A 15,902-nucleotide genomic window follows, 5' to 3' on the forward strand; every position below is an offset into this window, starting at 1 on the left:
CTTTCAGATAATTTGGAGGTTTCTTTTTTAAGGTTTTCATCTTCTGTTCTGAACTGAACAATAGCCTTGCTCTGCTTAAAATCCAGCTGCAACCATACCACATAGAAAAGGCTACTTCTTGACTAGAAAAATAGCTGTCATTCTCTCTCATAAAACAGCAACATTTTTATGCCTAGATTTCGATCTAGGCATAAAAAGCCTAGATTATCTTGATCCCTCAAATACTTATTTCCACTGTTTCTGGTCCTGGGGATATTAACTTTGTCCTAAAAATAGCAAAAAGGACACAGGACTCGAATAGATAAAAGTACCACTTAACACTGGCATTCTCCTCTCCCTTCAAATATTTCTCCCGCTCGGACTTCTTTCTCTGAATAATGAACTGGTCAATTTTGCAACTCTGTTGCAGGAGGCAAAAGTTACACTATTCACAACTCAGGGAACCCGAGACTGAGCCCTGACACTGTACAAATCCACAGCAAAAATTCATTTCAGTTATGGAGCCCACAAAGGGATAGCAACACTATGAGCAGCATGAAACCCTGAGGCTGGGAATACTGTTCCAAACCATGGAGACAAAGCCAGCAAAGAAAGGTGCAGGACAAGAGAAAGAGCTAAGTTTCAAAATACACTCAGTTTTAAAACAGTGTCATGTAAAAACGGCCTCCATTTCCCAAATACCTTTGCTCCCCAGGAGCTTTCAATTCCATCTTCCTATTTTACAGGCAAGCGACTTGTGTTGACACCAGAGAGATAACACAGCTATAAGACAGCAATACAAATTCTACTGTCTTCCAGATAATATCTGCATAATCACTACTGATAACAATGCAAAGACAAAAATATTAGCACTTTTCTTCCTCCCGTTTTAGGAGTTTGCGAGGCTCCCTAATTACTCCAATTTCATCAAGCAGTCACTGTGAAGGGGCAGGCACTCTACTTGAGGAGCAGTCAAAATGGTGCTACTCAGATCTGTATCATCCTTTTAAAACGACTGTCCTCTGTTAACCATACAAAATCAAACTTACAGTAAGCTAGACTTATGCTCCTGCTGCTTCAAGAGTGGTCCAGAAAAAAACAGAAAACAATTAGGTCTATGTAACTGTAGGGAATGTTCAACTATTATATGACCAAAGTTGAGGGGGAGAGGGGAGTTTTTAGCCACATTTCTTGACAAATGATGGACAGCTCCTGAAACAGAAAGCAATAGGTTTCAGCTCTCGGGGGTATTGCCTTCAAATATGTCTGTGTTCTCAGGGTAGATCAGTTTCCCCTGCTGCAGGCATCCTGCTGAGAGGCGAGGTCCCAAGCAAAACACAGCAATCGGACTGAGAGCCTTTGAGGTGGCAGGAGCCAAGGGGGGTTCAAAGGCAAGGCTGGCTGGTGGGCAGCACCTCTGAGTATTGCAGAGGTTAGAGGTTAGTAAAGCAGGAGCCACTGGCCAATAAAACAGTGTTTGGAGAGCCCACTCTACAGATAAATTGGGGATCTGTTTACACCTTTCCCAGCTTTCTGAGTTACACACACTGATGCTTCCCACTGTGATCTTGTCCTATGTCCACTAGCATCTCCCCTTCTCAGCAGCTGCTCTGCTCTCTGCTGGTTGGCTTTATAGAAGGCTAAAGGATGCTTGGAAACTTTTAATCAGCATCCAGCATCAAAAATAAATAAATAAAAGCACAACTGCTTTTATTTGTGTCAACTGCTGCAATAAGATCTGTCTTGTTTGAGATTTCCCATGACTGCTGCATAATGCTGGGAGAATAGAAGCTTAAATTCCCTTGATTAGAGAAGTCAAACACGAAGCAAGCCCAGTGCCAATCACACACATGAAAGCATAGCTTTTTGCAGTAAGAAAAAAAGAAAAAAAATCTAGGTAGGATTACCACCACGTTATAGCTTTCAAAAATCAGCACATACCTCAATTTCAGAGCTTAAGCCCTATACCAGGAAGAACTTGTTCTTTTGATGAAGACATGTTGTGCTCAGTTTCCTGTAAGCTATATAGTTCTATTTTATATAAATGTAAGCATCCACATACACACAGTTCTGAGCACTGGACAGTTTTAACCACAGACATTACTGCCAGTATTGCTTGAATACATACATTACTTATTGAATTCTATGTGCATAAAAGCTGAAAGAGTCACAACAAAGAGTGACAACAACAATTTTTTTTTCTCCTCATATACAGGACAAATTCTGTGTAGGACATAGTGTTGCATTCTTCCTCCACACTTTAAAAATCAGTGAGGTTCGCTCAAGCGATGTAAAATTACCTTATCCTCCATGATCCAAACTGTGCATAGTTGTATGGCTGGCTGCTGAAATAAGTAAGGTCATTAACCAATTGCTGGTTGTGATAATATTATGTCATGGTCACACTCAGTAGAAATAGGGTTGAAAATAATTTTAGATGGACAAAATAACTGATAGACATCAACAAGGGTTATGTATTTCTTCTTGGAAAACGTCTGAAACAGCATCCTAAAAAGGAAATGTTCTTTATTATATGAAGCCAAGTTCTGCCAAAAAGATAGAAGTTATCAGAAAGATAAACATTAAAGCCCTAGAAGGTAAAAAAGACATCACTGACTAGTATTTGCATATTTATTCCGTATTAATCTTTTGCTTCAGCTGATCAGTTAAAAAGGTCAGGAAGGAATTGTTTTTCCTCTCCACTTGATACACAACAAGTTCTGGACAAGAGGGAACTCAAGTCCCAAGGGATTCCCTGAGGCGCTGTAGACTAAACACAGGTAACAACGGATCAGAAGCAAAACAGGTGGTGAGAGGAAGAGAGAAGGGACTGTGCATTGATGCTACTAGCTTACCGAAGTATTTCAGACAGGTGGTTAGTGGGTTTTGCATGCATACTCAGGCTTAACCTAATCACCAGATGCAGGATCAAGAAAGAGTTTTGCCCAATACCTCAACAGGCACCACTGATATTTTTTGCTTTTGTCTGCTTTAGTGTATTGGGAAGCATTTTATGGTAGATTGTGCTGCCTGGGGGAACAGAGATGAAGTATTCCAGGGGCCGTCTTGGACTAGAATTCAACTACCCAGCTGAGTTAGCTGCAGGAAAGTGTATTTCACCATCTTAACAGTCATCTAACGACTTCTGCCTAAAGATCCCTACTCCACTATTAAAATCACGTAAAATGCAAGCCCTCTGTAACTCACCTCTCTAGAACCTCTGTACAGATTTAAGTCACCACGATAGAATATATATTCAAAAACAACTAAAGACAAATGCCACTTTCATTTCTAAAGAGCAGTCAAAATTGTTAGCTAATGGGGAAAAAATGAGGGGCGGAAGAAGGAACTAGTCCTTAGATACATGTTGCGTTGTTTGCAAGTCAAAGGGCATAACAGTATATTCCTAGCACAGCCAACTTTTCCATTCCTAACAGAGACATGTAATTTTCCTGTGGGCATCTGGGAAAATATTAGATGTATTTGCACAACTAACAGTCAAAGATTAAAGGAAAAGGTGCCTAAAGATTATCTGGCAGCAGACTGTTCCTAAAGAACATGCAAAGCCTGTGTAACTTAAAGCCAAACTTTCCTACTGATTTGCAAGATACGTGTGATTTAGTCATTAAAACAAGGAAAGAGGATCCAGGACTTCTAAATTCCATTATTACCATAACAATTTGACCTTGGACAAGTCATTTATGTCTCTGTTCACTCCTCAGTAAAATGGGTACGAGACCAAGATATACTAACTACTCATAAAGCACTTTTATTATCCTCAAATGCAAATTACTACAGAAATGCAGTGTATTTATATTGTATAGATAAATGCTAATATTATAACAGTTTCAATAATGAAGGGGTGAGTGGAACAAGTGAATTTGGTAAAGAAATGTGATATGGTATAGACTAAGCGGCAGCAGAGGGAGAGGACAGAGAAATGAAGAATGCGTGGAACATCAGGAGAGATGCTTAAACATCCATTAATCTGCAGCAAACCGCTTCAAGTGCAGGCACAAAACATTTTCAAATATTTTTTTTAAAAGAACTGCATGTCAATCCAACTTTTGGATCATCTGGATTTATCTGTAGTACATCCAAGCTGTCTATAGCAATCTGCAAAAGATAAGTGCCAAAAGCCCACTTTACAACACCACCACCACCACACACACACAGGTTTAAAAAGAAATATTGCCTGTAAATAGCATAATTTCTCTCTTGCAGTTCAAGTCTAACCCTCTTATTTAGAAGCTGCAAACCTAGATATTAAGGCAACTCAACTCCATCCTAGAAAAACTCCTCAATGGAGTGGTGACTACTCTTAGATTTCTGAGCTGTTTCCCAGTGATACCATGAAGACTGCTCCGCAATACAGAAAACATGAAAATATTTTTCTTCATTCAGGAAAGCAATAGCAATAGGGGAGAGGGGGCAATGAAAGTCTCTTATATAAATGCCAAGGATTCTACAACTCCCCTGGTGATCCTGGCAATAAGCCAGGTAAAAGTTTTCTCTTTCCTTTGCTGTTTGCAGCAACAAATCTTTCCTGGGGGGAGGGGGAAGAGGGCTGGAACTAACTTCACTGCATCTGATAACATGGCAAATTGTCCAGGCCTGACATTTATGGGGGACCCCGAGCTCCATAGAAGCACTCTGGGAGGATTAAAGCAGGGTTAGCCTCTCCAATCACACTCCCTAAAACGCTGCAAATGGCACACAGATGAAAGTTCTTTTAAATTCGATAATGATGAGTCTAAAGAAGCCCGAGACAGAAGCTGTCCCTTGTCAGGGAAAGAACTGCAGCTGGAAGCTGAGTATTCTCATTAAAAGACTTGTAAAATCTAACTATGCTCAAAGAGCTTCCAGTGCCCAGATACTGAAATGAAGTTCTGTTTAATTGATTAACCAGAACTAAATCCCATCTCCTATATGTGAGCCACACCACCCACAAAAAATTCCATGCCATCCATTTGCTTTAACTCTATCCAGGAGAGTTACACTGTAAGAATGGGAAGTTTCACACGCCTGCACTCATTGCCTGGAGCCAGCAGAAAGGCTCATATAGCTGTCAGCAAGCTGATAAGAGTTGAAATTGCTCTACAGAGCCCTCTTTAAAGAAGAGCCAAAGAAGCACATTAAATGAAAGGGAGGAGGGGTCAGAAAAGCCAACCACTCATGTTGTTTTAACGCGGCACTAAAACAAGTCATTGATTTATGCATGTGTCTTCAGGTCTGTTTGACCTGGAGTCTGAACTTTTCTTCAGGTCAGAGCTAAGGCACAGGGGATGTGCACTAAAAAAAAAAAAAAAAAAAAAAAAAAAAAAAAAAACTAATAGTTTGTCCAGGTATTGCCACTGTGGGAACAAACAGTGCAAATTACATATTTTCTACACACTTTTTTAAAGTAACTTATTTTTTAAACCAAATTTATATTCTTTTTTAGCTTTTAACTGTCCATACAGACTGAAAAGACAAGCGGCTGTGATTATTTACACTTCTAATTAATAAAATCAAGAATGCCACGTGGCCACTAGGTTGGGGGCTTTTTGGTTTTGAGTCAACATCTTGTGGGTCTTCAGGAAAGTGAATTAAGGATACATACAGGCAAGACAACTATGCATCTTAATTAAGATTCTCTCATTAAAGCATTTGTCAGTCACTGAGGTTTAGAGGTGTTTAAAATGTACTGATAATGCAAACAAGTTATTCCACAAGACATAGAGCACTGAGGTCTCCAGCAAATCTGAGTCCTGAAGCTGCATCACCACAACCACGCCAGGTCTGACTGAACGGCCCTCTAGCCCTGTATTCTGTCTCTGACCATGGTCTGCAGCAGGTTCTTTAGGGACTCCCACACACAGACACAGCAAGCATACTGCAGTGCTTCCCCTGAATACTCTCCAGCTTCCTGAAGTTTGCAACTCAGGAACTTCTTAAGCCAGAAGGTGCATCTTTGCATTCATCTCTGACTGATTTTCCTTCCCTGGATTTCTTCAGTCACTCTCTGAGCCAATAAAAACCCTTCGCACACACAAAATCCTGAAGCAATGAGTCCCACAGATCAACTACAAGGTCTGGGAAAAAGTCACCATGTTTGTTTGTTTGTTTATTTTTAAACCAGAGTCCCAATACTACAAGAGCTAGGGAACATCAAATGAAATTGTATCAAACAGTGCACAGTGATTCGTATCCACTTTCTTCATGACATTCTTGTTTTATAGATCTGTGCTACACTCTAGCCCCTCAGCTTACCCCCAATCATTCATTTTTGAGATGAAGAGTTGTAGGCCACTTAACCTGTCCTCACACGGAACCTCTGATCACCCTTGCTCTATTATACCCTTTTTGAGATAGAAGAACCGTAACTACGTATTCAGGGAAGAAATATACAATATATTTATGCAGTAGCATAGTATTCTCCATATTGTTCTCTATACCTTTTCTAAAAATTCTTTACGTCACTTACTTTTTTGACCATGACTGACAGTGGAACTTGTATTTTCACAGAAATACTTACTATAGCTCCAAGTTCACTTTTCCAAGGGATTTCAGCTGCACGAGAGGCCATCATTGCATATGAGAAGGCTGTTTTCCCTCCCAAGTACATTTCTTTCTTTTATCTATAATGAACTTCATTTGCCACTTATCATCTTGTCATTCTGTATCTGAATTTCTTCTGCCTAAGACAGTGTTAATTCCAACTAGAACCTTTTCTAAAGCAGAATCATTCATAAAGGTTGTCCCCAAGGCGCTTTTGTACTGCTGTGAGCTGGAGCTGCAGTTTTTCTCTTAAAAGCAATGCTGTTTTGGGCTGTTAATCTTCCACCCAGCTACCTAATTTCATGAAATTTCTTATTTTCAAGATCTCCACCTCTCTGTAAGTTGGGCTGAAATTGCGTAATAATATAAAAATTAGTGGGGCATGCAATAAGCATGCACATTCTATGTGATCACACCCGTTTCCTTAGAAAACCAGGATGAAAAGAATTCCTGCATTCCATCACTGTACTGCTTCATGCTTGTACCACTGGAACACCGTAAATATTCTGGTCTTCCAGAACAGTTATTAATTCCAAAATTTTATTGCTGGGGGGGCAGGTGGTGTTAAAAAGTCAAAAAAGGAACAAGCACAAATAATAGGGCCTTCTTTTGAGAGGAACATCCTTACCTAAAATCTCTGCTGTGAGAAAGAATGCCTAAATACACAAAGGAATGAGTCATCTTCTATTCCCATTGCAGGATACTTTCATGTTCTGATCCTATGCCTTAAGAGTGGGGAAATACTTTAAAATGTTTTCATACTCAGAGACACAGAGTCATCTCACAAAAAGAAGGCACAAAGACTCAAGTTTAAGTTGTGGGAAACTTTCAGACTAGTTAAAGATATTCCTGTATGAACTACAGTGGTGTTCAATGCTCCCAATGTTTTAACAGATTAATAGCCTTTTAAAGCAAAACAGTATGAAAACTTAGTTGGGAGGGAAACTATACACGGCATGGGATAAACAGGCACCCACAAAGTCTTGTTTCACGCTTTTTTTTTTTTTCCCTCCTATTTCACTCTTCCTCTTCAGCAGCTGTTGATTCCAAATCTCATTCTCTATCATGTACATCCATTACATTCACTCCTATTTCTTAGCCCTCCACTCCCAGAACTTTGCCGTGACCTGGCTGCTAGTTTGTGGTGCAGAAGAAAAGAAAGCATAAGCATGCAGCAGCCAGTCTGCTGGTCGGTAGCTATGCAGCTGAGCTGCTTATCGACATGCCTCTGGGCACTTCTGCCAGTGTTTCAGACTCCATATGGAACTATTTGTGAGAGGGGGGAGGTTCAAGGAAGCTTCAAAGAAAATGAGAATGACAACATTACTGTATAAAACAGACAAGACAGCAATCTCAGAGATGCATAAGTTTCATCCAGACTGTTATCACTTTCAGCAGCTTGAATAGCAGAGGCTCTTTTTGCTGGTCAGTGTGTTGGAGTTTGTAAGAACTAGCGTATGCTAGGCACCAGTTTTCATGGATGTAGTCAGCACATGTAATTTTGAAAACAGGTAACTTTTTTTCACAACAGCGCAGGCTGAGGTATGATCACACGGGAGGAAATAACTATTACATTTTGTGAGAGTGACTGAGGGCAAAATGTCTGCAAGTAAGAACAATAAAAGCATACCTTAATATGGTACTTGCTAAAGATTTGAACACCATCAGTTGTAATGCAGGGCAGTAGACGTTAGTTCAGGTTTCCCACAACCCAGCGCTGCTCAAACCAATAAATACTACTGCCTCTTTTTCTTGATTTATACCACAAGCTGTCCAACCAAGCAGTTGTGCAAAATAAAGTTATATTATGGGAAGTCACAGCCCAGGTCATCCCAGCAGTAGATCCTGGCAGATGACAACTCCAAGGCTAAAGCACCTGCATTTTATCCTCTTCATGCTAGTAGTGGTGTGATGTTCGTGATCAAACTATAGGAAAGCCTTTTCAAATACAGGTTCTTTTATATTATAAATTTAATAACTTTCCTTTAAAAGCCTTCTTGATTTCTCCAGCAGATGTACGGCCAGAAGTATTTCCAGAAACAAAATAAAAATTAAGCACGGATAAAGTTTACTTGTTAAAGGGAGACTATCTATTTCAGATTGAAAAAAAATATATACGCATTTTAACCTTGACACATGATCTCCAGATAATGAAATGCAATACAATACTGCAAACGGAGTAGCTAATCAACAAAGAATACTGGCAAGCTGTAACATTGACAATAAAATATAAGTTTTAATTGTGAGGTTTTCCAACTACGGATAAAAATTACCTTGTAATCAAGACGGCTGCTTAATCCAAAATAGTTGGGTAGTGAAGCTACCCAAGAAGATTAACAGACCCAGAAAAAGTCTGATATGTACAGTGGAAGCATGGCTCCTCCTACTAAAAACCCCGAGAAATTTAGAGCAAGAACTTGTTCTGTTTGGCTAAAAAGAGGGCAGTCTCAACCACATTTGGGTCAGAACAGGTCAGCCGGTTTCTTAATTTACTGAAAAAGTGCATTAATTGGCAGGTGCAGGTGAAAATGTTTCATGAGTCCTTATCAAAAACATATTGCTTCCCTCAGTGGGATTTTATGTAATACATGTGATACGAAAAAAACGTTTTCAGAATAAAACTTAAACACATCCCACCTCCTGCTAAGGAAACAGTGAGGTGTTATAGAACAGTAACAATTTTCATATAAATTTTAATCAAAGCTCTTTACAAAGATCATTTTATCCTCATTCTAACATTGGATATGGTCTAATCTTATTTTCAACCATTAAATCAAATTCCAAGTGTTTTGCAATGTAAAAGTAAAAAAGAACACAATCACTGCAATCTGAGTAGCTTTGTTTCCATCTAGGTATGAACAGCTCTTAGTAAAATTGAGAATAGATGGGAAAACAAACATACCACAAGGCCCATGTCAGTCAGTCTTCTTCCACTTGACAAAAAACAAGCATCAAAACACTGTATCTGAAGTTCTGCTAGCCCTCAAACTTGAAGCAGCAAAAGAAAATAGTTTAAAAGTTAATGAGAAATATGGTTTATTTGCAAAAACAGAATATTTTGAAGCTTCTGTTGACTACCATAGCTAAGCAGAGTAAACAGTAGTAATGACTACTGTAGCTCACATCTGAAAAAAAGCTGTTCTATAAACATGTATTAGTTGAGTTTCACGTTAGTACTTCCTTGTTTGAGGACTAAATAAAGAGGTTATCACAAATTGGCTTTGCTTCTGATCTACTGTTACTAGCAGCCACATCAACAGGTTCCTTTCAGTTTGGAATACTCTCTCCTCCTAGCAACATTTGGGCTCTCTATTGTGAACCTGTATTCATTAATTCCTGTACAATGTCACTGAAGTGAAGTCAGGACACTGAAAAATGGACTTTGGCTAGATGAAGAGTTCCAAGATACTTTCCAGAACAAGTTCAATCAGAAGAATGTAATTACGTTTTTAAAGTGTGCAATTGCTCCCCACTGTGAAACTGATGAAGGGAAAGGAAACAAAAAGCAGCAGCACAGATGGAATATTATGGTATATTCATTAATGAAGAAAAACAATTGAGTTGTTGACAGTCAATTATGTAATATCAATCCGTAAGTAGTTTTTCCATCCTGTGAGATTTCCAGGACACAGAACCATGTGTCAGCAAGGGGATTTCACAGACACTTATTCTGGGACTTCATCTTGTAAATAAGGCTGACAACACATGAAATGTATAGAGAACACATTCAAGCATCCTCAGTATGCAGACAGAAATAAATTCAGGAAGACAAGAAAAATAGACAGACCTTGTAATTTCATGATGATAGTCTCACCACCAAAACACACAACCATATTCTCAGAAGCATCATGACATGAGAGGAAGCTTTAGTAAAAGATAATTCTCACCTTCAGTCAACAGAAACACAGTTTTAGTATGTTCAGTGATGCTTTAGAACCAATGACAATGACTGGCGCAAACCATCTATAACCCAACAAAATGCACTCTGGATGAGGACAAAAACTGAGTTCTGCGTATTAAAACATCTTCTACTTTAACGTAACTTTATAGTTAGACATAATACAGATAAATTACAGATCCTCTGAATTAAGATTTTTTGCTGGTTTGTCTCAAAGCATCTAAGAATTGTGAATGTGAAAGAAAAAGCAAAGGAGAGGACCTAGACTAGTGTGGGTTCCTGATTTCATACTTCAAAATCACAGTTTAAGCTGTATATAACATAAAGCACTTTCTCTGCAGAAGGAGCAATCCCTGTGCTGAAACAATGTTTTATAATATAGTAAAATGGACAACAACAAAATCATTGCACACAGTAACAGACTATTAATGCTAGTTCTAAAGCTTTATTATGCTAAACACTCTTATGTTAGAATTCCTAGATTCACAAGGGAGAAAAATATATATATATCAAGCCAAATCACATTTCTAACAGCTGTAACTGTGAAGCTGCTTTTTCCCTTGCCATCCCTGGTGGTGGTTTAGTAGATGCTGCCTGTGTGCCCCACCAAAATGGTTCATTTGTGTGAAGGGACTAAGGAGAAAGGAGACCTCTGCTGGCTGCTGTGATATTTGCAGACTTTCCCTGTACAGAGAATAAAGTGAAGCTGGCAACAGAATTTAGACATGGAAGACACTTACCACTAAATTTGACAGTCCATTTTCTCCACACACATATCCAGCATGAATATACACCATGCAGACTTTAGCACTGTCTGGTTAGAAATAACTATACTAGTGCGCTGTAAATTACAACCTGAAAAAAACACGCCTTGGGCTACTTTTTACAAAGATGATACATAAGATGGCTTTGTCACTGAAGTCGTGCAATGGTATTTCAGAAACTTGTCTTCACAAGTTCCAGAAACCCCACTACAGAAAACTTAGACACCTTTGCACATCATCTGAGATCAGATAGTTTACTTTTTCCCTACACATCAAGCGCTTACTTTCTCTATGTCTCAGTTCCTCATCAGTAAAACTGTGATAACAGTATCTTCCTACCTTATAATGATATGCTCATGTACCATACAGTGACGATGTTTAAAGATCCTAGAAATCAGTTTACAAGATAAGATATGTTAGCATCTTCTTTCACCACTAGCCCCAAAATGTAATCTATCTATTCAAGCCACCAAAAGAACAACGTGGTTGAATCCTGCCATACTTACAATTCGACAACCAAACTCTTCGCATTTTATGAAAATCCTCACATGTCTAACAGTGCTGATCTATTCAGCCTGCACTGTATGCCCAAACTCCTGAATTAAAATAACTGACGATGACAGTGTCCACAACAGCAAAGCTTTAAGAGTAACAAACAGGCAACAGCATCAACTGGAGTTAACTGCAAGATATTTCCTTTCAACTATATACCCAACACACAGACTTCATTCACGAGTTTGAACAACTCAGGACCTCAGCTTTTCCAGTCACAAAATAAGTAAAATCTCCCCTCACAGGCATCATCAGCTTAGTTAAAATATTTAAAGCACTTCATGCTTAACAGCTCCCTCACGTTTGACAGCTTAAAGTATATCTACAAACCAAAGCTTCTCTAGGGATAACGAAATTCTTGAACTTTTTCTTTCAGACAACTTAGATACCATGTAGAAAAAAGAAACAAATATACCCTGTGATTTCATCAGAAAAGTGTCAGTAAATAAAAGTAGGCAGTAAACCTGTATTCAAGGAGAGCTTCCATTCTAGTATGTATTAAGAAAGCAGACTGGACACAAGAAAATGAAGTGAAGTTAATGAAAGTGGAGTTTGACTAGATTGTTGGGAGCCAGCAATCTCCATTCCCATGGCAAATACCATATGATCTTTACATGAAGAAGCAGGTACTCAAAACCTCCATTTCGCATTTCAGGAGATCTGCTGCAGCCCAGGATGGGGAGGCTTTGATCACTGTGGATGCTAAAGATCCTACAATACATTTCACAAGAGCATGTACATTAACATAGTAGGTTGGAAAAATTCCAGTCCTGAGTAACAGAAGTCTGCCTACTCAAGTGTTCTTCTGCAATTGCAATCATATGCAGTATTCTTAACTTCCTGACCTAAGGGGTAACGTAGTACTGCTCACCAGCTGCTGTTTAACAGATTTAGCTGCACCACTGATGGGTACAGACAAAATATTGAAAAGTAATGGTGAATGCATATGTTTAGTATAAAGAAGAGAGCTGAATAATCATAATATTAACATGAGAATATAATGGATGCTGCTGCATTTCACCAGATTTCACATTAAGGCAGACATATAAACCCACATCCTATACATGGATAAAGACAAAGGATTTAAATACAGCACTTTATTTTACCTGTCTTTGCATCTCTTCAATCTGTCGCTGAGAAACACTTTGCAGAATGCTGTACATTTCAGGCATCTTTTCTTCTGGGATGACAACAGAGGCCCTATAAGCAAAGGAAAAAAAAAAAGTAAGATGAGTAGAAGGAAATTCTGCATTAAAAGGTTACAACGGCCCTTCTAAACCAGATTCTTGTCCTATTCTACCAAGACACATTCAGAAGATCTTAGAAGAAAGAAGCTGTCTCCTCCCTCTATGATTATTCTGTTGCAGTGGAATTCCTTTACTGCCCCAGCCACTCTGCCTATGGGTAATGCCACGAGTCCGTGGACTGATCTATAAAGACAATAAATATGGAACAAACTAAGACACAGAACTCCTAAATTCTAATGCTGGGACTGCCACTGAGTTGCCGTGACCTTAAGTCTTTTGGAGTGAACGAGCAATAATAGCATATGCAACGCTATGCATACAAACTAATTTTTATATATATATTATTCTAAGATCACATACAGACTGGGCATTGTGTATGCATGCAAAAATAACCTAAACTCTAACACAGTACACTCATTTACAAAATAATTATATTTCTCAGTCTCAGAACATCAATTGAATCACAATACAAAATCTTGAATTTAGCATTTAAGTGAAGCAATATTTGACACATACCTTTCTTAGAGAGGAGCCTGAATGCAGATCATTCATCACTGAATGCAAGCATAAGACAACGAGGCACATCTGTTTTATAAAAACTATTATGGGCTACAAGGTAACCAAGTGCCCAGTCATCTTTGCCTCCTTTGATTTCCTCTCTTATTTTTGATGCATAAATAGAGCCCAGAGTGCATGTATCCTAGTCTGTTCTATTCACTGAAACCCCCAGTACACTTGACTCATCACATAGATTTCATTCACATCACTGAATGCAATGGAAGTCTTATGCACATATTGGATGTACAATAGTTAGGATACATACCTCTTCCAGTCCAGAACTTCAGAGAAAGGTAAAATATAGGAATCAGCAATGATGACCGGCACACAGCCGGCCTGAAGAACATCACTTAACACAGCCTGTCCCAGGCGGGCTCCACGTAGAACGACACAGAATGTAGCTTCCTGTCAAGAAATGGTATCCAATATACAGAAGACAAAAAGAAGGAAATGTAAAATTTGTAGTATTATGCATTCCTGCTTTCCTTCTCATAAAAAAACAGGCCAAAAGGTAAGTAGGCTTTTCCTCCACGCTACCAATGTATTCTAACTTATCGGCAAATTCAAATTAATTAAGCAACTTCATTTTCTACTGATTCATAAGCACCACAAGTGGAAAGATAAGAAATCAGCTAAAGTGACAATTCTATGCCTTACTTCAATGGGCTAACTTCAGAATTCTAATTCAGAAAATTCATAGGGAAAAATAAATCAAATATTTCAAAATTTTGGCATAACAACATGAGCAACAATCAGCATGAACTTACCAGAAAACAAACCATATCAAGCCAATTGATTTTTTTTTCCATTATAGGACAATTAGGCTCTATGGATAACAGGGAAGTAATAGATTTCATATCTCAACTTTAAAAGGCCTTTGACATCATCTCAGAAAACATTCTCACAAGCAAATTAAGAAATCATGGGCTAGATAAAACCCTCATGGGGAGAACCATAAATTATAATTACAGAACTCTAAATATAAAGCAGTTAGCAATGACTCACAGGCAAAATTAAGTGATGGATCAAACAACGTTCCAAAGAATCTTTCCTAGATACAGCATTATTCAGTGTGTCCCCTGATTAACTGCGTAGCAGAATTAAGACAGTACTTACTAAATTTGATGCTATCAACAATTTTGGAGGATGATTAGTGAGCATAATGGACAACAGGATTAGAATTTGAAATTATAGGGAGACTGACTAAACATACAGATACATAAGCTTCAGCACTTAGATAAAAATAATCATCTGCACAAATACAAAACATGAAACAATAGCTCCATTTTTGCAGGAAAGTACATTTTCCAGAAAAGGACAGGAAAAGAAAGGATATTCATGTGTCAACAGTGCTGTCTCGTTGAAAAGAAAGCAAACAACTCCATCCAAAGGTTGGATTAGAATGCAAAAAGAAGCACAAACTAAGTGACCTGAAGTTATCATTCACTCTACTGAAAAATGGTAAGACCTCAGACAGAGCAGCATGTCCAGTCTTAGCCAATGTACTTCAAGAAGAAAGAAAGTATAGAAATAAAGGCTCAAAAAAGAAAAAAAGGGGAAAAAAAGCCCACCCCACAGATGATTATATGTCTTGAAAGTATTATCTACAAGGAAAGATTGAGTTCATCAAGAATACTTATTCTGAAGGAGCAAAGGGAAGATGCCTTCCCTAAAGTGAGCTCGAAACACATAAAAAATTGCTGCAGAGAGGAAGAATATAATCTGCTTATTCATACAACACATAAGACAAAAAACCATGAGTTTATCTTGCAGCAAAGAAAGATTTGTTGACTGTGCTGCATTCACACTGTACATAAGGACTTCAGTTTTCACTGTCAGTGAGGAACCTTGCTACAGATCCAAAATGACAAAATGAATGCTTACAGAGTTCAGTTAAACAAACAAACAAAAAAACTAAGTCAGTATTTTTCCTAAGTCTAAGAAAGAAAAATTATAAAGTTGATATGGTGGCTCCCACAGGTAAAAAAAACATCTTTCCAGTTTGCATTCTGCAGTTAGAGGAAAAAGAGCCAGGAGGCACAGCAGGGCAACACAACATCAAAACTAGGAAATAAAAGGGGGGTTGCTGGCTGTGTTTCCTAATGCAATTGTGAAACTGATGTTCATATCTGTATAGCACTAAAGAGTTAGAAAAATCTCATCCAAGAGAAGACTGCAAATGGGAAGCATTAGCAACCCAGAAGCCCAAGCGTCTGTCTAGTAGGAACTTTGTAAAGGATGAACTGCGATCACAGTCCTCAGGCTTCCCCCCTTCCCCAATTTGCAAAGGGGAAGAGGAGGGAAAAAAACAGCAGAGGAATGGAGGGAGAGGAGAGAATCAACACACATTTTGACCATTCACTC

The 15,902-nt window shown here is 38.6% G+C and overlaps 1 protein-coding gene across 2 annotated transcripts in view; it reads right to left on the reverse strand.

The window, feature by feature from the left end:
- EXT2 (exostosin glycosyltransferase 2) overlaps window positions 1-15,902 on the reverse strand; it is an 82,472-nt gene that overhangs the window by 52,395 nt on the left and 14,175 nt on the right. For both annotated transcript variants that reach the window (XM_064512757.1, XM_064512756.1), the window contains exons 6-7: window positions 13,804-13,943; window positions 12,840-12,933 (exon numbers count right to left, since the gene is read on the reverse strand). In XM_064512757.1, coding sequence (XP_064368827.1) covers window positions 12,840-12,933; window positions 13,804-13,943 — 234 coding nt within the window. The remainder of the gene's footprint in view (window positions 1-12,839; window positions 12,934-13,803; window positions 13,944-15,902) is intronic.

This window comes from Dromaius novaehollandiae, chromosome 5, assembly GCF_036370855.1.
Source record: "Dromaius novaehollandiae isolate bDroNov1 chromosome 5, bDroNov1.hap1, whole genome shotgun sequence".
Taxonomy (NCBI): Eukaryota; Metazoa; Chordata; class Aves; order Casuariiformes; family Dromaiidae; genus Dromaius; species Dromaius novaehollandiae.